A 27,821-nucleotide genomic window follows, 5' to 3' on the forward strand; every position below is an offset into this window, starting at 1 on the left:
CTTGCTAAATCAGCAAACAATGACATCTTTTATCCAAAATCACCGAAGTAATTCAGCAAAAAATAAAGCATCGAGTAAGAAAAATATTCCATCGTCTACGTATACCTATTCTGTTTGTAAAATTTTCACAAGATCGAAAAAAAAAGAAATAAAATGAACATGAAAACTTTTTTTTTCAAAAATGTGATTTTTTATAAATTGTTCTCGTATTTTTGCGAACAAAATCACGTCACGAATTCGACATTAATAATATGTATAAGCCCATAAGTTTAGGTAGGTAGGTCGTTAACTCATTATTAAAACTGTTTCAGCTTATTTATTTCGATTACGTATTCAAAAAGACTAGAAGAAAAATATATTTAAACGATACGACAAATGTACAAAAGTCTATAACAAAACTTCATTTTACGAAAAAAAAAAAAAAAAAACTACGTAGGTATTAATTTTTCATTGGGATTCTTTTCTCGTACAGAATGGCAGTAAATTTCCGTCTAAGTAAACTGTCAGAAAAAGAAGATGAATGCATTTTCACGTGGAAGTTATTTACCGGATGGGATTATATGATCGGCAATGCGGAAACACGACACAATCGTACTTCTTCCATTGTTCTTGGTTTCAAAGAAGCTCTTCTCGAAGAAGCCGAAAAAAAGAAAGAAAAGCAAAGGTGAACCGCTGAAAATTACGCCCTCTTTATCAAATAATAGGTACACGCGTACATTTTTGAACACGATGATTTACCTGTTTTGTTTGTTTTTTTTTGCACGCAGCTGGAAGGTGATCTCGATTCGTATTTTTGTCAACATCAATGTAATTTGGATGCTGATTTTTTCGGCTAAAACGGTTATTCACGTTGTGACTAAATCCAGCGATAGAGAAGAGACGATAAATGAACACGATCCTGCTGTAGTAAAATGGTGGAAACAGAATGAAACTACTGTCGTTATGACTGTTATTGGAAGCGTTTTTCCGTTCGTTTTCGAAATATTTGGCTGGATTGAAAAATATCATCCTCGTAAAACATTACGAATTCAACTGGGAAGGTATTTCAGAAGTAACGAATCATTACTTAAAGTATATTTATTCCATCGAGTTTTATACTTTTGACGATACAATTCGATGTAATAGGTACTTCATCATAAAAAAATAATCGAGAAGTACACGTAAACAAATTTTAAAACAAAAGAGAAAGAAAAAAAATATTTTCCTTAAAAGTATCACATTGTGTAAATTCGTTTTATTTTTCTCACAAACCAACTTTCTGTTTATTTTAGCAAATTAAAACTTTCAAGAACTCTGTAACAATAACTCGATGAAAAGTTTTATCAAGAATGAAAATTTTATCAACTACTCCGGCGACTTATTTTATTCTAATTTTTAAGATAAAATTTTAACCAGCTTAGTTTTACCTACTTCTTTTTATTTTCCTGTTTTAGGATTATGGCTTTGAATCTACTCAACTTGTATACTCTCACGTTCGCACAATTTAATCAAATTGGAAATATGGTAAGATTGTTTTCAAAAAATGAAATAGGAATTCATCTGGGGCTCATACTCAATTACTTAAGTAACCGAGTTACTAATTTACTAATGTTCACTGTTGGTTACTATTTCAACGTTTTGATTGTTAAAATTACTTTTTTTTCTTGAAATTTTCGAAAGTTCGACGTTTTTATGCATTTTTAAGCAGAAAAAAAAGTTGATTGAACAATTTTTTTCCAAATTTACAATAGTCAGCGTTTTGGACAGACCCCCCCCACCCAAAAAATATATCCGTTTACAAGATACTGAATTTTTCAAAAATTTACAAAGATTCTCGTTTTTCAGCAAATTTGCTAAAAATTGTCGTTTTTTTGCGAAAAATGTCAAAAAGTCTTAATTTTTTCCAAAAATTGTTCAAAATGACTGAAAAATCTCATTTATTTTTACCCGCCTTTTTTTGAAAAAATAGTGAAAAAATACTATTTCTGTGCCAATAATTCCAAAAAATTGCTGCTTTTATCTAAAATTGTCAAATATTTGTTTTTTTTTTTTACAAAAATTCAAATTCCGTTTTTCAACAAATAAGTACCTATTGTTAAAGATTTTTATATTTTTTCCAAAAATTATAATTTGAAGAAAAAAAATCAAAATTTGATTTATTTTTCTAGAATGGACAATTGAAAGCAATCATGACTAGTTTATCTACAAACGGGACGCATAATTCTACAACGATGTCGCCAATAGCACAAGCGCTGGTATTTCAAAGCGGCTGTATGAGTATCGACTGTGCTTCAACTACTCCAGAAATGCTACCTCAGAAATTCCAAGAATTCGAAAAAAATAATCCATTTTTTACCGATCCAGCAAAAAAATATGTAAGAAATACGCTTCCAGCGCATATCCACATTAGAACCATGGAACATAATTCTGAGCCGAAAAATACTTTTGGAACGGTCCAATATACAACTTCATCGATGATTTGGAGCGGGATTACTGATCCAGATCAATCTGCAACAGAAATGCAAACGTCGCAATCAACTGATGTTTCATTGACCGATGGTACCACTGATGACTACGTTGTCACTTCGGATGACTTATTTAGTGAAATTACTACCCCTGAAAATATTTTCAATGAATCTGAGGAGACGTCTACGTTTCTGGAATTCAATACAAGTATTCCTTTCTTTGTGACGACTAATTCTCTCGAAACATCGACTGAGAATAGCACATATTTCACATCATCTGCTACGACAAATATCTTAAATAAAACAGAATCCGTTGCTGATAATGTCACAACACCAATATCGCATCAAATATCTTTCAGCGAACCGAATAACTCGCAGACTTTATCAACAATTACGACATTCAATGAAACTCCTACTTTTCGAGAAGTTACTCCTACAAGTTCTTTATCTTCTGGTGTCACTTCCACTCCAAAGAATGCGATGGAGACTACGGCAGCTCATACGGATTGTACCAATGGTAGTTGATAGTTTGTTTTTAGAATTTAAAATTTTTGAAGTAATTTTAGACAGGTTTTTTTTCAATTTAATTTTTTTTAGAGCAAGATTTGAATCGACGAGACGATTATATTACAAGAATTGGTTCTTTAAACCACTCCGATAAAGATAGGCTGAGTAAATTATGTTGGGAAACAATGTTTGGTCAGGAGTTGGTTAAATTAACAGTGATGGATTTGGTAAACTGTTTAGTATAAGCTGTATTATTCATCGTTTCAATAATTTCAATCATCAAATATTTTTTTTTTCAGGCCGAGAATATATTTTCCACATTTTTGGGTGATTTTATTCGAGCTTTATTGGTTAGGTATTTGAATAAAGTATGGTGTTGGGATTTAGAGAAAAAATTTCCGAAGTACGCCGATTTCAAAATAGCCGAGAATATTCTTCATTTGGTCAACAATCAAGGCTTGGTTTGGATGGGTATGTTTTTCTCACCCGGATTGCCGTTAATAAATGTGGTGAAATTGATGATAATGATGTATCTGAGATCGTGGGCAGTATTGACTTGCAACGTACCTCACGAAGTGGTATTTCGAGCATCTCGATCGAATAATTTCTATTTATTTTTGCTTCTGACGATGTTGTTTCTGTGCGTTTTGCCCGTCTGCTATGCGATCGTTTGGTTAGAACCATCTTGGCACTGCGGACCATTTGCTCAAGAGAAGAAAATTTATATAATATTTGTTCGAAGTTTAAAAGATTCTATTCATAAAAAATTACATTGGATATTAGATTACATGGCATCGCCGGGTACAGTTATACCACTCATAATCGTGCTGCTTCTGGTTATTTATTACTTGGCATCACTAACGTCAGCGTTACGAGAAGCAAACGTCGATTTAAAAGTAATTTTTAAGAATAATTTTGAAGTATGTGTACTTTGGATGAAGCATAATAGAGTCAAATCTTCGTTTTTAGATTCAATTACGTAGAGAACGCACAGAAGAACGAAAGAAGATGTTTCAAATGGCCAGTCGTCGTAAAAGAGGAGGTAGCGATGTTGATTCGACGTTCGCAAAATGGAAAAAAATCCTTCAAGATGTACCATCGACCAAACTTTCTGATGAAATCGCTTTTCCTGATAACGCAGATGGTAAATTATAATGATTTTGATTCATTTAAATTTATATTATAAACAAGTTATCAATTAAATTCTATTTTCAGATATTGCAAAAGCTGAAGATACTGATGCAGATGCTGGTCTTCTGAAACACGACGAAGAAGAGAAACAAAAAATTAAAAAAATATTCCGCGCCAAAAATAAAACCGAGTCAGCATCCGAAAAAAAATGGGGAACTTTATTACGTATGGTACCAAAACAACAGAAAGAAGCCATCGATAAGGAAAGCGATTCAACAACATCTTCAATCAAAGATGACTCTTCGATGAAATCAGATATCCCAGAAATTAAAATCAGTCGCGTTCAAACTTGCGAAAACTTGATGAAAACAGCTGAAAAAATAAAACAACCAACTACTTCGAAAATAGAGGAAGAAAAGGTCGAAGCAACCAAAGGTGAATAATATACGTATAAGCATCTTTTATCTAACTAAGGGAATAAAATAAATTATTTAACTGGTAAAGTAAACGATTTTCATAAATTTTGAGTCACTTCCGTTGCTTCGCTCCGGAAATAAACCTCAAAATTGATCGAAAATCTTATTATTTTCCTAGTTAAATAATAAATTTAAATAATTACGTAATGAAACAAATGAAAATTCCAGAAATCGAATGTCAACTACCCAAAGCTCGTGCAGTGCTCGAAAAGCTACAAAAAAGATCAAATTTAAAACAAATAGGTAAAAGTGCCGGTTTTGATTCCGACAGCGATGAAATCGAGGATGATGTTTTCGTCGAAACCGTCGTCGTCGATGTACCCGAATTACCCAGAATCACCGAAAGCATCAGTAATCGCATAAAACGTCGATTGAAAAAAGTTCTCTCCATGGGAAGTCACGAAGAAGATCAACAGATTCCCGAACAAGGTAGAAGAGAAGAGAGATTATCTTTACCGCAACAAAAATTCAGCCAAGAGGAACCCGAGACAAAACCCAGCTTGGAGAAGTTGAACGTTGATGTTTTAGAAATACCTTCTACATCTAAAAAGATTCTAAGCGCAAAAGACGAACAAATTTTAGAACAACGTCGAAGTAAATTAGTTAAATCAGAGAGTATGAATATGGAAAGAGATAGTAAGTGGAAAAACTACATGTTACGTAGGAAATCATCTTTAGATGAACTTCATCTACGTTTACCAGATGTTTAATAAGTTACCAATGTTCTATTTTATAATTAAGCCAAAATCAACTTTATACGACAATGCTAAAATATTTTATTATTAAAATTACAACTTTCCTCGAATAAATCTTTAATATTATTGAGGCGTAAAAGTTGATCTTCAGTCTTTTTAATCAACGAAAATTCCAAAGTTCTACTAGTATTATTCAAAGGATTAGTTGAGATCTCTTGTAAAGTGAAATGTTTTACGTCGCTATTACTATTATCACAAGGACCTGATACAGTTTTCCAAATTTTACCAGGATTTAAAATAAAATTAATGACGTTCAATTTTTCCGGTACGAACTTCATGGATAATATTAAAAATACAGAACTTTTGTGAAATTTAGAACACGTTACAGAAATATGTTTCAATAATGCGCACAGCAAGAGAAAATTTTGCTCCGTTGAATCGGACGTACTCATGTATCCGGTAATATCTTCCACGACTAGTACTCTAGGAACATGAGGAGATTTTTGTAAGTTTATTAAGAAATTCATCAGACTTTCAGCATTCGGCGCAGTTCTGTAAAACAGAATTACGAATTCTACGATAAATTCTTCGTAATAAAAACGAGTAGATGAGTAAGTTATTGAGAAATGACGTTTCTTACACGAAAGAAATATTCACGAATTCGAGGTACATATCTGAGTTGGTGCTTGCTCCTTGAATATGAGGAGGTAAGTCTTGTTGTTCGACGTTGGAAATGTAACATACGCGGTCACCTTCGGAGGCCCAATACTTGCTGCACTGGAATATCAAATATGTACATAGTTAAAAACTAGCTTCAAGTTTTTAGAGCAATTCGTATGATGTATTCCTTACTTCAAACAGGAAAGATTTTACGTATGGAGATTCGATGAACACAGCAACGTTAATATCTGCCATTATGCTGCCTTCTCTGGGTCCTGGTGAATATCCAATGTTGAAATAGCATCTAGAACTAGCGTTCAAAGAGTATCTGCATTGCTGGAGCTGTTACATGCAAATTATTTCGATAGAATCATGTCTTCAACGTGTAAATTTCATTTCATCGGTCAACGAATTACCAAGATTATTTATTCATTTTATTCTGAGATCTGAGAACTCAGAAGTGAAATTTTTTCCGCCAAAGTTTACAAAGCTTTCTTATCACAATAACACACTTTTTCATTATTATCAGTAACTTGTTTCAACTTGAAAGTACAAAATGCCTCGTTTTTGTTGGGCTTGTGGCCCATTTTGGTTTCACGTTTTTTTTCAATAATATGAGCAGAATCTTGATGTAAATTATTTATTTTAACGTATAATTAAAGTCATAAATCTATTAAATATTTTATTTGAACTCGAATGAGACAACTTTCGATAAAACACGATTTTTGTATTCAAACAGCTGCATGAAAACACACGTGCATTTCTTTATTACGAAGGCAAGGCTCACCCAATGCTACCGTACTTGCGTACTTTAAGTTGCTACTGTTTTCTTTCTTTTCTTTTTTTTCGCGCTGGTGTGTGTTATCTTCATCAAAACAAAAAAATCGTTTCAATTCAAGAGAACTTCTAGTATATTCAGCGATGTACTTGCATAAATTGTATGTACTTCTGTCGATTTATGGTGTATTTCCGTTGCAGTAATGGAAAGTTCGGTGCGATATGCGTTGATCCGATGATAATTTGTTGCATTCGGAATGATAATCGAACCTAAGTTGTACTTTTTTCGTTCTAAACGGTAGTTGGAAGTTCGTATTCCACGTATATTTCGGTAATCTATTCGTCTTTAACTTTTCTCGCGATTCGAAAATTTTCGTCTTAATTTACCGCATCGCGAATTAAATGTGTTATGTTATTATAAAATTGAATGTGTGAAAACATATGATTTGTGTAATTTCGTTAATTTGACGGTGTTTCTGATCATTTGGTAGGTAAGTAACGAAGTCAAACTTTTACTTATTTATTATGCAACTTTTTCTTTACCAGATTTTACTCTTTATTTACTCCAAATTGCTTGATTTTCAAAGAGTTAATGCACTTTGATACCTAAAACTGATTATTTTATGCGCATTAATTTAAATTCTGATTCAATTTCGTCGATTGTATTCCCGAAAATATGCATTTTCCATGTTTATGTTTTCGTAAAATGATATCCATGAGCCATATGATCTTGATGATACGATTGAAATTTATGTAAACAACTGGAATACATTTCACTTTGTTTTTCCTTGTATTTTGAAACACGTCTCGCCAATGTCACGATCTCGAAGAAAGATGGAATATGTCATCACTTAAGTATACCATACTTGATAATTGATTACTCAAACCTGAATCTAAAAAAGGGAATGGGGCGTTTAACCTGCGTCAATTGACGTGAAAGTTTAATTTATGATTAAAAGTGGAATGCTGATATGATTTTCACTTATACGTCTGTCTCTCGGATGTTGTATTGAAATGAGATTCGGTTTCTTAACCTATTCAAGTTCGACTCGGAGAGGTCAAGTTCTCATCTGCAAACAAGTTAAGGACCTCGGTTTACCGAATGTCGCACGCTATAATCAACAAAATTATATGTATATTCGAGTAATCTCTTCTTTCTTGCTTATGGCTTAGCTTACGAAACTCTATGTTCTGCTCGAATAAATGACCGTTTACGTGAATGAAACCGACGATCACAAAACACCGTGTTTTTCATGTCGGTTAAAATTAAACCAAAAATTTTTGGTTTGCACTTTGCAGTGTTGTATGTGTTTTGAATTGAATGAAAAAAAACGTGTATTTTTTTGCATAGAATGGTGTGGAGTTGGATATTACAGGTAGAGATTGTGGTATTGGTAAATAAATCCGAATGAGTTAAATCATATTCCAGTTTGCCAGTTTTCCTGGAATGTTTTCGAGAATGAGATGGTCGACGAGATGGTCGATTTAATGTACACATTCTAACTGTATGCCAGTTTGTGTGAATACGAATGTCGTTTAAAAATACACCGGTAGTCTCATTTACACATCTGTAGTTAACTATGCTTAATTGGAACAGCTATTCTGTTGTCGATTAATTCGTTCTCTAAAGGATTCTTCTTAATGTGGCTGACTAATTGCTGATCCCATTGTCATTGCTTGCAGCACTCCGAGGATGTTTTTTAAAATATCGTCGATTTTTTGATCATTTAATGAGTTATTGATACCCAGTTTATCTTTTTTGTCGAGTATTAAAGATCGAAGAATGTGGTGTAGGTTCTTGATTTTGGTCAATTGCAGGTGAATGTCGATTTGTTGATGCGAGATGAAAGGATTTCTCGGGGTAAATATTCATAACAGACCCCTCCTGGCGCAGAATCACAACTGAACTACCCTTATGCGCACATCTGGAATAAAAATGAAAAATTTCCGAACCAATGACATCGTGATTGCTTTGATGAAAGAAAATGCACTTGTAGTTTTTGGCACGATGCTGAACCTTGTGCCATGTTCATTTACCTGTAGATTCTAAAAGGTATTATAATGTGCCCTGGCGATAGTAAAACTGTCCAAATCCAATTGAACTTGTTCTTCGAAGAGATAACTGGATCTATTAAAGCGCCCTGGGGCGTTGGTATGTATTTATATAACCGCGAACATTCAACTCGATCGGGGAAAAATGCAGTGACCGAGGTAGCAATTCTTGCAGTGGGTAGTGACTTAACGCGCGTGCTCGAAATTTCATCCCTATTTCGCCATCGTCGTGTTTGGCAACGTGTTGATAAAGGCGTCGGTGTGTGTACATTTTCATGGTAAATTTTTACGTCGTAACTAAATGGTGTCGTTCGCGAATAAGGCGAAAAAATCTGCGACATTCGCATCTAGTGGAAAAAAGACCAGGTACGTTGTTTTTGGTTGAGGTAGGGTAATTACATACTTCTCGAACACTTGAGGTACGATCTGAACTTGACCAATGTGTACAAAATTCAAGTATAGTAGTCAGTTGCCGAATTAGCATATGAGTTGAATTTTTTTCACGTTTTGTGGCACATTGTCGATGTCGGTCTTGTATTCCAGTTGTCGGTAATTTTTTCATGCGTTATGTTTGGATGAATTGCGCATAATATTTAATAAAATCACTACTCCGCGTAATTCCACGTACGTAGATCTAGTTCCCCAAATATAACGTATTATAATGTGTAAACTGCATTGCAAAATGCAAGCCAGAATGTGCACTGTTTTATCGCTATATTCTTATTCGGTAACATGTTTTTTTGCTTTGATTTTTCACATTCGAATGCTCGCTTATGGGTTTATTCCTGATACCTTGGTACACTTCGCGTGTTTCCGTATAGATTTATTTTGAATGCATGCGAATGAACTTTACTTCTTTAGCTTTTTTTTAGTAGGTCACTATTAAGAAAAGGTACTGAAATGAAGAATATTCATCGTGGCTTATGTATAATATTCCAAAAACACGAATCCGTTTATGAGAACCTTATTGCGTGTGAGTTATCCGATGATCGGTAGAAACACTTTGAAATGTAAATAATAAGTATTTATGTCGGTAAGGTATCCACCTACTTGTCTAACTGCAGTAATTGGGTATTTTATCGATGATCTTCGAAAATGGAAATGAACATGATGATGATAATGAATACCTCAGGACTTGAGTTGAAAGCTGAGAAGTATTATTAAGCAAAGACAGAAGGTGCTGGTTTATGACAATTTAGTGATTAGTTCAAGAAATACTCCATTTTCTCTAGTTGCAGCTTCTGTTCGATGCAGGAATTCAAAATTTGAGTTGTAAATTCACAATTTTTTCATTGAAATGGTCGAAAATTATATTCAATTATCATGCATTTTTTAGATATTTTCATTTTGACAGAGGTATCCCAAATAGCAGAAAATTTTTTGAACTAGACGAAGCTAAATCGAAACAACGCTCAAAATTACATCACCAATCCAATATTTCAGGTGCTAAAGTGCATTCTTCAATTTTTGGCAAATTTTTGAAAATCAATAAAATCATTTGAGCAGAATTTAGGAAAATCAAAACTCACCAAATTACGGAATCGTATGTTACTCCGGAGTGGTTTCATTTGAAAATTTGAAAAATATGAAAATACATGAACGGTTTTTATGGGTGCTGAAGTTCATTTCGAAGGATTTTATGCCATTTTTTGGGTAACTGGAATTTTCAAAAAATTGTTAAGACTCCAGGACAGACTAAAACCTTCTCCAGTCGACTTGATTGTCAAAAATGTGGTTCGAACTGAATATCAGCTTTTTTCGTCGAACGGCATGGTGCAATGAATTTTTCAAATATTTAATTATACTTAAAACTACTGGAGAAATAAGGGTACGGTTTCGAACCGGCTGAAGCCAATAGCCAGTTTTAGCTCTCGAACTTCATTGGGTGAAATTTTGATGAAAATTTCAAAAATCCGCTGGAGTTTCCATAGCTACTCCATACAGTTTGAATCAGTTTCCAATCGATTCGGGGCGAGGGGATCAAAAGATAAGGTACGTGTAGGTGGTTGAATGAACCATTAACAAGCACCAATCATGCTTATACGCGCTGAAGCTAATTTGAAGTTTTTATGACACTTTTTAAAAATCTGGAATTTCAAAAATGTATAGCTACGAGGCTTCAAAACGGCTTGAAACCACCTCTAATCGACCCAGTGTATTGAGATTAGAATAGAAAGCAGATTTTAAGATTTCCAACTTGATTGGGCAAAATTTTGTGGTTCCAATCGATTCAGGTAGTTGAAAATGGCGATATATTTCACATATTCAGTCTTTTAGGTTAATTTGATAAAATTTGGATTTTTCCCATTTTTTGGTCCTTTAATTTTCAAACATTTGTCAAAAATCAAAAAATTCAGTTTTGCACTTGAGATTTTGACTGGTGACGTATTTTTGCATGCTTCTTCGATTTAGCTTTGTGTGGTTAGATTTTTGGTCACTTGGGATGCCTCCCTCATCGTAAAACTGCTGACTGAAAAAGTGAATTTTTGGTTGGAAATTGATATTAAATGGAGTTCGGTGTCTTGTGATACGACTCAGTCGAACTCCACGTAGAATTTCAATATTTTGTGCTCACACCATTGGTCACTCTGTTCTTTTCTTTTTATGGAACTCCAAACTTGTGGAGTTTTGAATCCCCCTTACCTACAATCAGAGGACTTGAATTAGTACTTTTGGTCAAAAAATGAAATATTTTGATCATAAAACTTGAAAATTCGTGTGAATTGAACATCAAGGAATTGCTGTTTGGAGAAATATGTTTGAAAACAGCGCACGTTTATTCAATTTGAAGGATTTTTCGACGAAAAATGAAGTAAATACTAAACTTTTGAAGTTGTATGCGCCAAAATTTTAAAAATTAGCCCTAATTCCTCCATTTCTGAAAATTTTGTTGTTACGTCAATTTTTCCTTGCTATAAAACTGGATGAGAAAGGGAGGGTGGAATGAGGCTCCAAAATTTTTACGAGAGCGAAGATTTGCATACTTGATGTAAAAATTTTCAATTTATTATTTTGATGGTTCACTAGAGACTTAAAATAAATTGGGAAAGGAGGTTTAAAAAATGCCGGAATTTTTCTTAAATTTTCGTGGATCCGCACAATCTTATTGAAGCTGAAAAAGTCAGTTTGGGATGAGAACAAAATGTTTGATAATGAGTGAAGTGTTTGATTTTTCAAATTTTGAAACATTTCAATTTTTTGTATTCAAAAAGTTGTCAAATTAGTCGAATTTTCGCTGTTTTTAAAAAATGTTGTGCCCATAAATCCCCTTCAAGTGGGTCCCTTGGTTTAAAACTATATTCTCAGATATTTAGTTTTATGTAAAATTAGAAAAATAATTCGGTAACCCGAAAAAAATAATCGAAGATCATTTCTCTGAACCACGATACTGCTATGTAGTACTTACTGTGCACATGAAGGTTTCATGCTGGAGAATGCCGAAAAAACAATTTTTCCCTATTTTAATTTTGAAACGACCAACTTCCAAGATTTCTTTATAATGTACAAGTATTACGAGTTAGGTATTATGAATAATAAGCGTGTTTGTAGAAGTGTGATAAACATTAAGTGAATGAACTTTTAAAGTGTTTCCACATCTCAAAATTCTGTAGGCGAATTTTCTTCACGTCGTGTTTTTTCTTTCATGAGAATCGTCATTTAATCTCTTATAGTTGAACAAAACAATAGTAGGCGTATGCACGATATTTTTCTCTATAGCAAACGTGTCTGAAAATTTTATTTTTTCGCGAACACCTTAGAAAAAATTATTCCCCAGGTTCTGTCTGTTGCTTTTAAGCGAATTTTTTATCGTGTAAGTGCTCAAGTTGGAAAAAATTTCGCTGAAATATTATCTCGTCGGCATCGTCGACGCTTGAATTAAATAACGTCACGTTCATATGGCTTATTGGCCTCGCACGTGGTGGCAATGTGTAATAAGCACTATAATTTCATTCGAAACAACATGAATCATTCGCTTCATAAGAGGTTTCCCGAGCATACTGTACAATCGCGCATATATCCATGTATAGAATTTCGGTCAAAAAATTGAAATTGGTCTGCGAAGCATTATTATACATACACGTAGGTAAATTTGGAATAATACGTATTACGTGTATTTGTATATAATTAGACTGTATAAAGACAGTAGACACGATACACAGGAAAATTATTCTAGGTGTATTCCTCTTTCAAAGAGGAGTACAGGCTGTACAGTGTACAGTACAGTGCAGTGTACGTAAACGTATACGGATAGAATTAAAGAGCCGGCGGTATACGATGGCCGAGCATACGTATGGAAATCATTTTTCAAGCTTCGATAGTTCCAGTTTCTAATGCTATTAACTGCGCAGCCTTTTGCTTGTGTACATTGAGTACCTTATGAATATGATGTTTAAATACGTACTTGTAAAGTGGTAATTACGTTTGTAATTGATAGCGTACTATATATACAGTTGATGTTGAACGTTTCATAATGCGAGGAAATACAATCCTCGATTTTGGTTCGATTGAGGGGATAACGGTTCTAAAAATGATTCGCAATGAATTTCTTTCACGTTAGAATGCCTTTGGCTGTGATTAAGTACTAAGTACACACTACACTGCGGCGTGACAGGTATCGATCAAAAGTGATTCCTTTTTCCTATCATTATCAATAGTAGAATAACAGCAGAGGGTGTGTGGATTTGTCCAAATGCCTAATGCATCAGTAGTCAAGCGATACCGCGGTATGTTTTTTTCATATTTTATTGAATTTCGTCGGTGACGAGTTGGCCGCTTGGTAGTGGTACCGTCTTTGTTTTGAATTCTTCGAGGAAGCGAGATGTAATAAATATAGGTACCTGACATCATAGTAGCACTGAATCAAAAACAAAAAAATAATATGAGGAAGGGGAGGGAGGGGGCATCAAGATCTCAATTGAGTTACTTTGAGTTGCAACTTCGTATATGATTCCTTTCAAAATCATGTTGAAAACATTGTTGAATCGGCGGTCTTTCTTCAAAGAATTTGGTCTAACTTTCTTCGGATCCTTTCAACCCTTTTTCCATGTTAGTTTTTTTGCATTTGATCATCAATTATGGAAGCAAGTACGATATACTCGGCCATTTAACGTTCGTCAAAAAATATACTAAAAAAATTTGGTTGTGATATTTAATTTTTAAAAAATGAATTTGAAACATCTATATGTACTAACGAATTGAGGATTCCTTCATTTTTCTTAAAACTACGTAAATTGGTTTTCAAAGCTGAATTTGAAAATGCATACGGAGAAAAAATCCAAGTTGTTGGAGGCTAAAAAAAATTTTATCACCTGAAAATTTTTCCAATAGACCATATTTGACTGACGTCACAAAATGGCAGATTTGGTCCTTATCAGTACCTTTTTCTTCAATTTTGGGGCAAATATCACGTATAGGTAAGTGGCAATTTTTAAAGAATTCTCCTTAAATATGTATAATTTTAGAAAACTAACCAGAAAAAATGAATTCTCGGTCGAAAATACTTCGGTTTTTCGGCATTTTATTTTAAAATTTATCTAACCGCGAGAAAATAAGCGAAAAGTAATACTTTTTTCAGGATATTTGGCCCAAAATTTACTGATAAGAACCGACAACGGCTCTAAATTCACCGATTGTTTACCTTTTCAAGATATGGACAATATCGTTCGAATATGGTCTATTTCCTCTTCCTAAATTTTTTAAAGACTCGCAAAAGAAAATTTTTAACGCAACATTTCATTCCCTTTTCTTATAAACTACTCATCAAAGAAAAATGTTCACATCGCAACCAAATTAGAATGAGGTGGAGTTTTCGATTTCGAAAAATTTCATTTTTAAATTTTAAAATCCAGAAAAAATGTGGCAAAAACATGTTTCCGAATTAGAAAAAATTGTAATTTTCAGAATTCGATCCTTTTTTTAAAAAAGAATTTCAAAAGAGTCAGGTTGAAACTCTCTTCAAAATGAGTTGAATTGACTGCTCGTTAATTCATTTTCAAACAGACTTTGACCAGCCCTGATTTCAATAGATCAAACTTGGAACCTAAAAAAATATTTCTTTAGAAAATGAAACAAAAATATCTGTTTTTCACTACCCAAATTTCTCAAGGTTTCAGAAAATTTGATGCTCCCTTCAAAAAAAAAAAAAAAAAAAAGAAATCCACGAAATTTTTAAACCTTGAAATATCAGCAATGGCTCAGATCATCTCTTGCATACCTATATTTTCTTTTTTGAACGTTTTAAATAATATATTTTTTGGAATACCCCCTTCAAGGGACATTTTTTTTCAAGTTTGAATCAAAGTTCCGTTGAAAACTCTAAATGAGTGAGCAGTGGACATGGTAAAATTCGGGTTTGGTGAGTCGAAATTACTTACGGAATTTTCCATTAAGTACTTTTATAACAAACCAAGTACCTACTTTAAATTCAATAATTCTTTTTTTAAAAAAAAGTAGTATGGTCAATTGAAATTTTACGTTGAGAATTTTAGAACATGTTTTTCCAAAAATCCAACTTTTTAGCCGAAATCACTATTGAACACTTTCAACTACAAGTAGGTAGTTCTCTTGTAAGCAGTGAAAAGTACTTCAGCGCTTAAAAATTATTCTAGAAGATCACACACTTTTTGAACATGAAATTGGTACTACTAGTCCTTATTATTCAGCAATTAATATATCCTTGGCAATTTTTGTGGATGAAAAATTCATGCAGGAATTTATCAAATGTGGAAATCAGTGACACTTTGTGACAAATAAAATGAAAACTTTGGGAATAATTTTTTTTCACTTCTGTCTCCAACAAAAAAAGCAGTATCAAAGTTGAAAAAAACACTCTAGTACTTCCTCCAATTCTTGCATTGATACTTGAGTAATTTATTTAAAATGTGCGTGAAATACGTATTTCGAGTCATTTTAATTTTCAATCAAACAACTCTACGTAGATATGATTTAACTAACGGATAACATTTCATTAGTGGTTTATCGTCCGCGATAAAGAATACTCATCCGAAATAAGCGCAAGTACTTCTTCGGTGTAGCCTTGACTTCTCATAAAAAAATCTGTTGTTCTGTCTTTCGAGGCTAATTTAATATCTATTAGTTTACGTCTTGGACAATGTTGAGCTACACGTAAAGAGACCTCAGTATGCAATACTGCCGACCAACGAATAAAAGGCAACAGGGCAACGGTATGAATAATTTTTTTTTTTTCATTTATGTAAGTATATTAACGGTGGTACAGTTTTTAGTGTATTTCACACCCGAACTCGTATAATATTTATGCCATGCTGTTTATGTGTATACGAAACGAACGAATAGCGGCGCAACATTCTTAACAATTTAAAACATGGTTCGTTGAGTTCGCAATTACTTAGGCGAAATTTTTTCCGTAATGGTGAGAACGATATAATATCGATATCGAACGGGTCATAAATATAACACGAATTATACTTATTCGAAACGTGTTATCATCGAGTAAAAAGAAAAACCATACACGTAGAAAACGACGATCACATCGAACTCGATGCGAATCGTCTCGTTTGAAAAATTCCGCCAACTTGCTCGAGTTCAAAGTTTACGTCAGATTTAGATAGAATAATACTATAATCGTCGACAAAGGGCAATTACATAGAGAGCTTTTTGTAGCGGGCAATTTAAAAAATTATTTTCAATTCTTGCGGGGCATAATATACTTACGACGAGGTACCAAAAGTAAACGTCAAGTCGAATTGTTCTCAGATCTTACGCTTTTAGCCCTTATAAAAGTTTACCTTCACGAAAAATTCATTCATCACGAGTGAACTCTGACGCATGGTTTATCTTTTCAGATGTCTTGTGGTATTTAAGGTAAAGAGTATAGAGGTAGAAGTATAAAAGAGAGAAACGAAAAAAAAAAAGGGTATGTTAGTGTGACTAATATCATCAAAAATTTACCATAATTTACAACGATAGATCGCTATGGTTGAACGCAAATAAAGACGAATTAGTCTATTTACAAGATTAATGATGGCTTTGTGGTAAATAGTGGCTACGTTTAAAGATTTGACAGAGCTAGAGCAATTCGTATAGGTACATGTGGATCTGTTGGATGTTGATTTCGCGCAATTAATATCAATTTCACATTTCCGAGTATGTGATTTTCTTGCGAACGCTTGCGTGTAATAAAAGGTTCGCGTTGTAAATTTCTTAACGCTGTCATTTATGGATTCTTGTTTTAAATTTCCGGTCGAGTATTTGGCAGGTTTGATGTACACCTTGATGATGCGTTACACACGTGAAACTTTGGGATCGTTCCAAATTTTAAAATCGTCCGCGGTACTGGAAACACGTGTTTATAGTCCAGGTTATACGCGTACAATATGTAATCTCGTACGTGTAAAATCGGTATTTTATTTTTAACCGGTGGGATGCTACTTAGGAGGTATTGTACGGGCTTACCTGGAACATTTTTAGACGAATTTCCTTCTTCGAGTAAAATGTTGATTAATACAAAGTATCTAATTTTAACGTAGAGGAACTAATCTATTTTTGAATTATTCTCTCGAATTGAATTTTCGCAAAATTAATCGTATCAGAACGAACGGGATATAGAGGGATGTCTGAAAAAAAAATCGTTTGATTTTCACCTTAGGAGTTGTATGAAAATTCATTCCGAAAAAGCTGAGAATTTCCGGGTTTGTTGAAACAAGAAATTTTGATCTGAATTTTGATGTAGTAACTACGAGGAGCTGAGTTGATCAAGTCGAGTAATTGAATCAATTTTTGGTAAAATTTCACATAATTAATCTGAAAAATCATACTTTTCTTAATGACTCAAAAAATAAAGAAATACTTTTTGAATTGAGGTAAAATTTTTAAGCTTGCTCCGCAGGCTCTAATAGGCAGTGATTTTTTCTGTGTTATAAATTTTAAGATTTCTGACTAGAGTAAAATTAATTTTTGAGAATTTTTTTTATGTATTGTTGGTAACACACCAAGGTGGGTCGTTTTTCATTTTTTTTTCAGCAAAAAATTATGGACAAATAATCTCAATAAAACGTAGAAATAATATCAAATATGATCAACAAACTTCTTTTAAGAGTGTAGTAGGGTACCCTGCCCAATTGGCCAAATCACAAAAAAGTTGGGCTTTCGAAGAAAAATCATTTGGAGTAGCTCAAATCCTTCATTTCCAACAAAACAAATTGAAAAATAATTCAAAAACATAAAAGTATTTCAGCACTGAATCAGGTGTTGGAATATGAAGATAGAAAGAAATAGTAAACAAACATCAGGAATGATCACCTAAATACATTTTTTAAATTTTGAAACATTTTTCAACCTTTGAGTTATCAGTAGACTGAAAGAGAGTTGAAATTGATCTAAAATTTTGAAAATTTGTCTGTGCCTTATTGAGATTATTTGACTGCAATTTTTCGCTAAGCTCCATTAAATTAAAAAAAAAAAAATGAAAATTACCCACCTTAGTAGTACACGACCACATCTAGTTATGTTGTTATGAAAATATTCTCAAAAAAGAATATTCTCGTACATCAGGAAATTTTTCAAAATATTCTGATCTAAAAAATGTAAATATTTTCATGTTTTTTGTTTTTTTTTTGAAAGACGTATGAGATCTCTGAAAAGATGGAAAATTCCCTTTATTATTTTGTATGGGTTCAAATTAATTTTCGGGCTAAAGAATCCCAGTTTTTGGACAAAAATTGATGGTGCTAGACAAATTTTTGAGAGTACGTTTCACACACCATTTGAAATCATCATCTTTTGAGGGTTTGTGTGGTGGGGGAGGAGTGAGTCATGGAAAACAGTTGTGAAATTCCGTCAATAACGAGTCGAGACTAAACTCATCCCTCTCTTTCCTTCATTCCATAAATCTACTAAATATACTCGTAAACATTGAAAAAATGTACGTAAAAAACCTCAAAAATTCTTTAATTTTTGCTGATACATGATTGATCAACGTAAAATTTTGGTTTGGAGGGATGCAGTGTCTGTGTGGAAGGGGGGAGGGGGGAATCAGCTGCGAATTTGTGGAAATTGAAATATACAGCTTAGGATATATTTTTGAATTCTGCGATGAAAACAGCTCAAATTCAGTAAGTATTTTGATTCAGGTTGGTGGCGGATGATCGCCGATCTTGAATCAAAAATTACTCGTGTTCAAATTCAACATTTATAAAAACAGGATTCGCTCTAACGTAGAGCAATGAGAGGGGGGAGAAATGGGCGTTTTCGATTTTTTTTTACCTTTGAAAAACGTGTCATCCTCCTGCTCATCCAAAATTGTCCTAATAAAGGTTTGAAATATGGGTATGCTGATCTGGGATCTGGAGTTTGGCTAAATGTGCTTTTTGGAAATCCTCATCTCCTCAATTAACTTTTACTTTTGAGAAAATTACAATTTTTATAATGGTTACTGTAATTTGCAAAGCGATGCTTTTTTTTGCTTAAAATGAAAATTTTTGTAAAAAATGGTAAAATTCAAATGAGAGACTACCTTAGAATACGTGTTCTTTAGTTTCTCTCCAGTGGATTAACGTTGAGAAAATTCGACTAAAAAACCGTCAAAACGCGTTTTGAGAAGCCTTTTAAACATTTGTACTCGTGCATATGTTTATGACTGTATTTACTTCACTTTGTACAATGTACTTATTTATATCTTACCCACATGATTGTGTAAATAACGCTCGGTATTTTTGGTTTTGGTTTACACAGGTTACGTATACGATACGTGATGCCTTCCGCTCACCTGACGCTCAGAGAAGAAGATATCATTCGTCTGGTGTTGGAATTTTTACAAAATCGCGGCCTGCATATAGCGCAGCTCGGTATAGAACGCGAAACCGGTGTGATTAACGGGTACTACTCGGACGACGTTCTTTTTCTGCGGCAATTAATTCTAGACGGACAATGGGACGATGTATTGGAATTCATACAGCCGATGGAGGCGTTGCAAGAGTTCGATATGAAACGATTTCGTTTCGTGATTTTACAACACAAGTACATAGAGTTATTATGTATAAAATCGGAAGCGGCCTGCGTGATGGGCTCGAGTACGGCGAATTTGGATAGCGCCGTCGAAGAAGTAGTCAAAGTGCTTCACGAGTTGGAAAAAGTTTCACCGACCAAGGAAGATTACTCGAATCTGTGTTTGATGTTAACCTTGCCAAGACTGTCCGATCATTTGAGCTATAAAGATTGGAATCCGAGCAGCGCTCGAGTACAGTGCTTTCGCGATATTTATCCTCTAGTCGAGAAATACTTGCCACCTATTAAAAAGGCTAATGAAAAAGAATTCGTTATCGCGAAAAACGATCGACTCATACAGTTGGTCATCAAAGGTATGCTGTACGAGTCTTGCGTTCGATTTTGCCAAGCCAAAGCGACCGGCTCGAAAGAGCAACTTTTACAAGAGATCAACTTTTCACGTTTACTCGACGGTAGCGTAGGTTTCGGCGATTCCGATCTCAGTTTGTTATCGTGGTTGCAAAACATACCTTCCGATACGTTCGCCATACCTTTCGAACAGAAAACTCTCAACATAGACGTCGAGCAAATCGAACGACCGTCGTTGGAAACCTCATGGACTGAGCATATGCTGATTACGCCCATCAAGCCGAAAACCTTCCCGCATTCGGCGATGCCATTTACTAGACCTAGATCAGCGGCCGATATAATGTCGCGATCGTTATTACCTTCTTTAGATATACTACCCAACAGTCAAGATAATTCTAGTCACAGCAAAGCCATGTTAATGGCTCTATCAGCCGCCGACCTGAGTTCCAGTCCTATGGTTAAATCGTCGTTCGCCAGTTTCCATCTATCCGGCTTGAAACCCAGCAAATCGATGAATACATCCGTCGATAAACTATTCGAAAACGAAAACGACGTATTTCTAAGCGGCACCTTCGACCAGCTGCCGTCCATTTCCGAAGTACACCATAGCACACCCAAGATACCTTTAGCCCCTGCTCGATCCAACAGTCCGGATAAGAAAAATAACGAATCCGCCTCGTCTACGCCGGATCACCGAAGTCGTGAGACTTCCAATTCAACCACAGCTAGATCTTCTCGTCGCGATTCCCTTTCAGAGAAACCACCAACGGCTACTACGATCGTGCTGAGCGATGCGCAGGCCACCTTAAACAATGCTCAGAATTACGACCAAGGTGATTTAATGAAGGAGTTCCAAAGGCAAAAACAAAAGCTACACGATACGTTAATAGCTCAAGAACAAGAACGACAAGAATTACTCAGGCAGTTACAAAACACCGAGAATCGAATACAAGAAGATAGGTGAGTTTTTTCTTATGTTTATTGGTATTTCTCTTCTTTTTTTTTAAAGCTCGTGTGCGTATCACGACCAAGTGTAAAATTTATTAATTGTCTGGCGGGTATGTTACGAGTTACACGTCTTTCGAAGCGCTCGCTCCATAATAACCGTTTAATTTATCAGTTACTCGAACTGGTAATTATTTTTAACGCGTTTATTGAGCATATAACTCGAATCGAGCGACTTGATGATATGTTAGGAAAAACTTCTGCTCGTTGGTTCGTAATGTGAGAACGTATGGGATTTTTGAGAGAGGAAAGAGAAATCATTTTTGCGTGATTTTTCCTATACAAAGGTCGTTCTTTGACCTTCCCCAAAAATTCGTGATCAAGGCATTTTTTTATGGATTTTAATTGGTGGGAGAGGAGGAAGATTTTGACGAGTATGAATTATTGCGGAAGAAATAAAGCGAAGGAAATTAAGTTGCCAAAATCTTTTGCAATTATTCACATTAACCTTTCAAATAATTTAAAAAACAAAAAAAATGGAAAGGTTCGAATCGGAGACGGACATCTCGATAGTTCTCTTAGTATCAAAAACTCCTTTTTGCGATCTCCAAAAGTTGATACGTACATAGATGTTTTATGTGATTCGAATTTTACTCTTCTTTTGAAACGAACTTTTTGAGGTTCGAATCATGAAATTATTTGAAAAATCTGAATGAAATCTTGTACAATGTACTTACTACAAAATCTGCGAAGAATTTTGAATCCTCTGAAAACACTGAAGAGTGAAAGAGGGATGGATGAATTCTGGTTGTGAAATTTCGTTGAAATCTGAAAGAGTCTTAAAAGTGAGAAAAAGTTACAAAATAGGAGAATTATAAAATGTTTTTAAAAATCTATGATTTCGCTCCACTTGAACTAAGGAACTACCTAGACGCGTGCATCTGGTACTTACGTACTCGTATACCTTTTAAAAGTAGTTCGAAGGTGAAGTTCGTATTTTTTTTTTTTTTTTTTGAAATGAATCTGTTGAAAAGACTTTTGTGGTATTTGAACAAAGACTATAGTTACGTAAAATCTGAAAAAATGTAAAATTGAACAAAAAAAACTTCATTTGAACTTACCAGGGTGTCTAACGGTCATGAAAGTCATGAAAAAAACATAAATTTTGGTAGGTGGTCATGAAAGTCATGAAAAGTCATGAAAAAGTCATGAGTTTGCTCGAAACACATTTAAAAATTTTTTAAAAAGACCAAAAATGAAAAAAAAAAAAAAATTAAGAATAAATCATTTTAAAATTTTGAAGCAAAAATAATAAACTCTTTCATTCATTACACAAAAAAATCGTTTTTATACCTCTTGAAATACTGATAGTCGGGGGTCCGCATAAGGATCAATTGCAACCCCTGCCGATCCTCTGGGACAACTTTTTTCTTAAAGGGGGAGTCCTTAGGATCATTTCTAGCTCTTGTCCTAAAAAAAAACCATGGCCCTACTCACAAAATGGCGGCCACTTTGATTGACAAGTCAGCCGAAATCGCAGATTTTGCCTGCGTTCCAATATACATATGACTTGCACGACATTTTTTGAACCTAACAAAGGTTAGATCGAAAGAGCAGGCAAAAATTTATCATCTGACAAAATTCTCGAGTGCTAAGCGCCTTTTTCGATTTTTGGTGAATTTTTGAGAATCAAAAAAGCCAAAAATGAGGGAAAAAATCAAAATCTTACCAAATTGACCTAGAAAGCTGAAATTTGAGATATAGCCTATTTTCGACCACCCAAATTGATTGGAAACTGTTTCAGACCTTTAAGAGTAGTTCTGGAGCCTCCAGCAGATTTTTGAAACTTTAAATTCCTACAAAATCTCATCAAATGGAGTTGGAAAGACGAAATTTATTCTGCAAACTAATTTCAATATGCTATGTACAACGTCGACTGCAGGTGAATTTCAAGTCGTTTTGGAGTCTCCAGTGACTTTTCGAAAATTACTGGAGCCTCCAGTAGATTGAAACTTGAGTGATTTTTTGTATAGAGCTAGAACTACCTACTTGTGGGCACAGGTCATGATTCTTAATCGGAAATTTTCCATCATATGTAAGTTAGATACGTAATTTCTGATAATCTGCCGCATCCGTTTAAATTATATTAAACCAGTATTTTCACATTATTAGCTGCAGAATATTGTGTTGAATATAATCACATGCTTACTCCTTACTACTATATTTCTCGATATTTACTAGTATTTTATGAAGAATACGATTCGAGTTTTGAATTTGTGAAGTGAGCGGTTCCTTGTTAATTAATAATTGCCGGTTGAACGGAGGTCCGGCGATATAAGGTATATATTTGAGAAAATCGTGCTCAAGTCGTTTAAAAGGCTCGTATTTAAGTAATTTATTTTTTAAACCATGTATCATGGAATTCGTATACATTTTTATGTATGTGGTTGTGGTGTATGCGATGTTGACACATAATTACAAAGCTATGTAGCGCATACATGCGTGACTCCTACTCCTCTTAAAGTGGTAGGTAGGTACTTACATAGTAAAATAACAAAACAAAAAAAAACTTACCTGGCATATGAGGATGCATTCGAGCAGTATGTTAATAAAAGCGGCTAATGAGAGGTTTAGGTCAATGTACACGGTTTTTGTGTGTTACTTAGGCTATATATGTGATGTTATTGGATATGGTGTACTGTATGTAGCATACATGAGCAAGAAGAAGGAATATGAATGCTTAAGAAAAACAACTAAAAAACGGACATTAATTATTATATTGTTAATATGGTCGAAAAGTAATTAATTTAGAGAGGTACGAGTACGAGCACGTGCGAGTTATGTAAATTGGTGTAATGTTTGTAAGCGTACTAACGTAGTCTGCTATAATTATAATTTTCGCGGTGTAATTACTTCATTCTGCATTTATGATTATGTGTGTAATCTTACCTATGTGTGTGGCAGTGCTGTGCCGTCAAACGTGAAAAATTTGAGTAAAAAAATCGCCTTCTTCGCGTCCCTCTTGAATCAAATAAGTGCTTTTCCCGCTAACCACTTTGCCAATTGCCCTTTTTTGGAATAGGATTATGGACTGGTTTTTCCCTTTTTGAACGTATTGTGATCATCCTCCGCAAAACGTTTTATCTATTTACTTGTGGTAAAGTTTGAATACTTATGGATTCAATTGATGATCAGTTTTTGTAATGAAAAGCTTACTCACGTCAAAATAATCGATGTACGATGTACGAGTACATAGGTATATTTCTATAGGTTCTAGCGCCATAAAGTGTAGATCAATCGTGATGGGTTTTGACCGGTTACCGTTTTCGGTAATGAAGGCACTTAATGGAAAATTAATGCTCAAGAAGTGCGAAGATTTGAAAGATATTAATTGCGTTAAATTTAGGCGAAGATTTTATCTTTTTGAACGTTGATGAATGGCGAGTAATGAAATTATGTCTATGTAAAATAAGAAGTGCTCGTTGGGAGAGGATGGGAAAATGCGCGAGTATATGTACTACGCGTGTTTAAATTTGTATAAAATCGTGCGAAGTGGCAAAAAGTGGAGTGGTTTGCAAACATTTAGATCGTGGTGCTGAAAAGTGGAATATGAGGGTCAAGCGGTTGAGTATTTTATATATTTTCGTGTTCGTTTTTTGACGGTTGAGAGAGAAAAAATCTGCGAATCTGAATGGGCGCAAATTGTTCACTTGGATTTTCAAAAGTATTTCATTTTTTGAATGAAGGAGGAGATTCAGTTCTTATCTTATTTGTCGTAAAAGAATTTTTGCAAATTTTTTGAAAAACATTAAACATTTTTTTTTTTTTGCATAAATTGAGAAATTGCTACCTATTAGTTCATTTTAAGATGATTTTGATTTTTTTTTTTAAATATAAAATGATTTTTTAAAGTAATTTCATTGCCGAGTGTCGTTATATTCAGAATATACTTTTTAGAACATCAGGTTGTCCAACAGCTGTGCTCTGTGCTTATCTTGCTTTCGTCTTGACAGGGCTCGTACTCGATTATTTTTTTAAAAATTGTTAAAAATTCAATTTTTCCAAATCTTGGCCCTGCTTTTTGAAGAAAACAAGAAAAAATGTTGAAAATTTTAACAGAGAATAATATTTGAAAGTATACATTTTTTTCTACTAGCTACGCTGCCTTTTGCGAAAAGTAACAAATTTCGTCCTTTTCAACGTTGCCAAAAAGCCTCGTTTCTGACTTGAAATAGCTACGTAACATCTCGTAAAAAATTCCAAAACGTTCAATTTAAAAAAAAAAAAAATACTTACCCAAAAATCTCACTTTGTTTCCAAGAACTGCCAAACAGTTCCACTATTTTTCTAAAATTGTAAAAATCTACTTTTTGCTAAAAATTTGAAAAAATATCACTTTTACCTCAAAAATTATATACCCAATAGTTTAGGTTTTCTGCCAAAAATTACCAAAACATCCCGCTTTTCCCCACAAAGTTGCAAAATAGTCCGATTTTTTTCAAGTCCCTTTTTTTTTTAAATTGTCAAAGTCTTGTATTTTGCCAATTTATTGTCAAAAATTCCCTTTTTTTCTTAGCAAAATTGCCAAGAAGGTTCACTTCTTTATCAATAATTACTGAGAAGCCCTGCCCTGTGCTAAAATTACTGCCAAAGTCTCGTTTTCTGTCAAAAATCGGTAAAATTTTTGGTTATTTAGCAGAAAATTCCAAAAACTATTCCAAAAATTGTTCCGATGTGTCGCTTTTTTATGAAGAATTGCTACAAAGCCCTTTCTCTTACTTAAATGGTTAAAAGTCTAGCTTTTTCTTGAAATTATTCAAATGAACTTTTTGACCCAAAATGGCCAAAAAATCTCTTCTTTTACAGTTCAAATTATCACTTCTTGCTATTTATTAAATAAACACGTATTTATGTAGACCATCATTGATCAATATGGTCTCTAAAATCTTTCGACTGTTTTCTCATCTTTATTCTGCTGTTCGTACTAGGGTGTACCTTATTTTGAAAAGTTTGAAATTTGTAGCTCCCACCCCCCAAAAACATGACCTCAGGTGAGAAAATAATTCCCTATTTTTTATTTTTCCCCTATCTATAAAAAAAGTGGTGCCGGTAGCCCCCTAAGTGGGGAAAAAATCAAAAAAATCGGAAAAAAGTTCTATTCATGAAAATTTTTTGTTTCTGCGCCAGAATGTTTCTAAATAATCCCCTTTTTAAGAAAAAAATTTCCCGGGCCCTTCAAACCATATTGACCCTCTAGTAAGGAGCCCCTCAAAGTTGAAAAAAATCACAAAAAATGATAATAAATCAAAGTTTTGGAAAATTTGATGAAAATATCTCATTTTTACATTAAAATTGTTCTACATAACCCCCTTTTCAAGAAAAAACCATTGTTGGGCCCCCAAATGATTTTGGCTCTCTTGCATGAAGCCTCTCAAATTTGGGAAAAATAAAAAAAATATTGAAAATTGATGTCTGTAGAAATTTTTTGAAAATCTTTTATTTATGTGCAGAATCTTTCTGAATTAACTCTTTTTCAAGAAAAACCTTCCTCCGGTCTCCCAAACCATGTTGGTTACCTATAAAGCATCTCAAAATTGAAAAAAATCAACAAAAAAATGAAAAATTCATATCTATGCAAATTTTTTTATAATGTTTCATTTCTGAGCAGAGTACTTTTAGATAACCACTTTTTCAAGAAAAGCACCCTTTTGTCCTCCAAATGATGGTGGTCCTCTTTTATGAGGCCCCCAAAATTGAAGAATATTGAGAAATATGAAAATTGATGTCTATAGGTACCTACTCGTAATTAGGTGAAAATTTTTCCTGTGCAGATTGCTTATAGATAATTTTTTTATTCCAGAAAACCCTTTTCTCTGTCCCCTCTACAATACTCACCACCTACATAAATGATAGAGATCCACAAAGTTGAATTTTTTTTGGAATAGTGGCGAAGTCTCCTCTGCAAAGATAGTTTCAAGTCATGGATATGTTTTTTTGCTCTAAACTTGAAAATGAAATCTCATTGATAGGGATTCTTGACGATTTTTTCCAAGTTTTCAAGTCTTACATTACAAAATATCAGAACGTCAATAAGTCTTCTGTGAAAATTTGACATAGGTAATTTTATGACAAAACGTCCGCTTCAGTGTTTCTCAAAGTTAAAATTCAGAAATTCGTCCATTTTCTACAAGTTTTTAAAAGTCTGACATAGGTAGTGCTTTTCTGATGAAGATCGACCAAATCCAAGGATTAAAATATGGAAGAAAAAAATTTAATAAATAATAATATTCATCTTTTTTCATTTTCTGGGGAATGAGACAAGTTCCACCTTTTCATTATGTAGACAGGTCATAAAAAAATTTAACAGTATTTCTAATAAAAATGGACCAAATCCATGGATTATGACGTGAAAAAAAAATGTAAAAATGTCAATTTTTCTGATTTCTTTTATATATTGAGATGGGGGGGGGGTGTGCTCCCTAGCACGACTCATTTTTACTAACGTGATTGGAGAAATTTTTCTTGTGAAACCAGACAACAATTTAGGGCGTCATTAAATATTTTTTCACTAGTACCTCATAAATATGAGCTCTCCCCTCTAATACACTGGTTAGTCTTGGGTGGAGATAGGGGGCTAAAATTGGTATGTAGGTTGATTTTACGTAAGTAGGGACTTCACTGAGGTGTTAGAACTAGAAAGTTCACAATTTTAAAAATTTTGCCTGATACTTCGATTTTTTCATATATGGGAAAATTGGGGGGCCCACCGGCACGACTTTTTTTTCACCTAGGGGGCTGAAATT

General features: G+C 33.9%; 3 protein-coding genes across 6 annotated transcripts in view; 2 read left to right on the plus strand and 1 right to left on the minus strand.

The window, feature by feature from the left end:
• The window catches only part of Tmc (Transmembrane channel-like), a 27,539-nt gene extending 22,172 nt beyond the window's left edge, over positions 1 to 5,367 (plus strand). For both annotated transcript variants that reach the window (XM_065357316.1, XM_065357318.1), the window contains exons 7-15: positions 473 to 664; positions 768 to 1,040; positions 1,434 to 1,503; positions 2,148 to 2,961; positions 3,042 to 3,178; positions 3,251 to 3,847; positions 3,921 to 4,095; positions 4,167 to 4,517; positions 4,727 to 5,367. In XM_065357316.1, coding sequence (XP_065213388.1) covers positions 473 to 664; positions 768 to 1,040; positions 1,434 to 1,503; positions 2,148 to 2,961; positions 3,042 to 3,178; positions 3,251 to 3,847; positions 3,921 to 4,095; positions 4,167 to 4,517; positions 4,727 to 5,268 — 3,151 coding nt within the window. In that variant the 3' untranslated portion in view covers positions 5,269 to 5,367. The remainder of the gene's footprint in view (positions 1 to 472; positions 665 to 767; positions 1,041 to 1,433; positions 1,504 to 2,147; positions 2,962 to 3,041; positions 3,179 to 3,250; positions 3,848 to 3,920; positions 4,096 to 4,166; positions 4,518 to 4,726) is intronic.
• Positions 5,311 to 6,434, minus strand: LOC135840691 (uncharacterized). The gene is made up of 3 exons (XM_065357336.1): positions 6,106 to 6,434; positions 5,894 to 6,030; positions 5,311 to 5,805 (listed from the first exon to the last, which is right to left on the minus strand). Exons 1-3 carry the CDS (start codon positions 6,166 to 6,168, stop codon positions 5,325 to 5,327), a joined length of 681 nt encoding a protein of 226 aa, XP_065213408.1. The 5' UTR covers positions 6,169 to 6,434; the 3' UTR covers positions 5,311 to 5,324.
• A 360-nt stretch (positions 6,435 to 6,794) lies between these two features.
• The window catches only part of LOC135840688 (WD repeat-containing protein 47), a 79,984-nt gene continuing 58,957 nt past the window's right edge, over positions 6,795 to 27,821 (plus strand). Inside the window, exons 1-2 of one of the 3 annotated variants that reach the window (XM_065357324.1) lie at positions 6,795 to 7,181; positions 19,453 to 21,033. In XM_065357324.1, coding sequence (XP_065213396.1) covers positions 19,472 to 21,033 — 1,562 coding nt within the window. In that variant the 5' untranslated portion in view covers positions 6,795 to 7,181; positions 19,453 to 19,471. Of the gene's footprint in view, positions 7,182 to 8,999; positions 9,109 to 19,452; positions 21,034 to 27,821 lie in introns of those variants that run through there. The other 2 variants (XM_065357325.1, XM_065357323.1) reach the window with 2 other exon arrangements.

Source organism: Planococcus citri, chromosome 3 (assembly GCF_950023065.1).
Source record: "Planococcus citri chromosome 3, ihPlaCitr1.1, whole genome shotgun sequence".
NCBI classification, from domain to species: Eukaryota; Metazoa; Arthropoda; class Insecta; order Hemiptera; family Pseudococcidae; genus Planococcus; species Planococcus citri.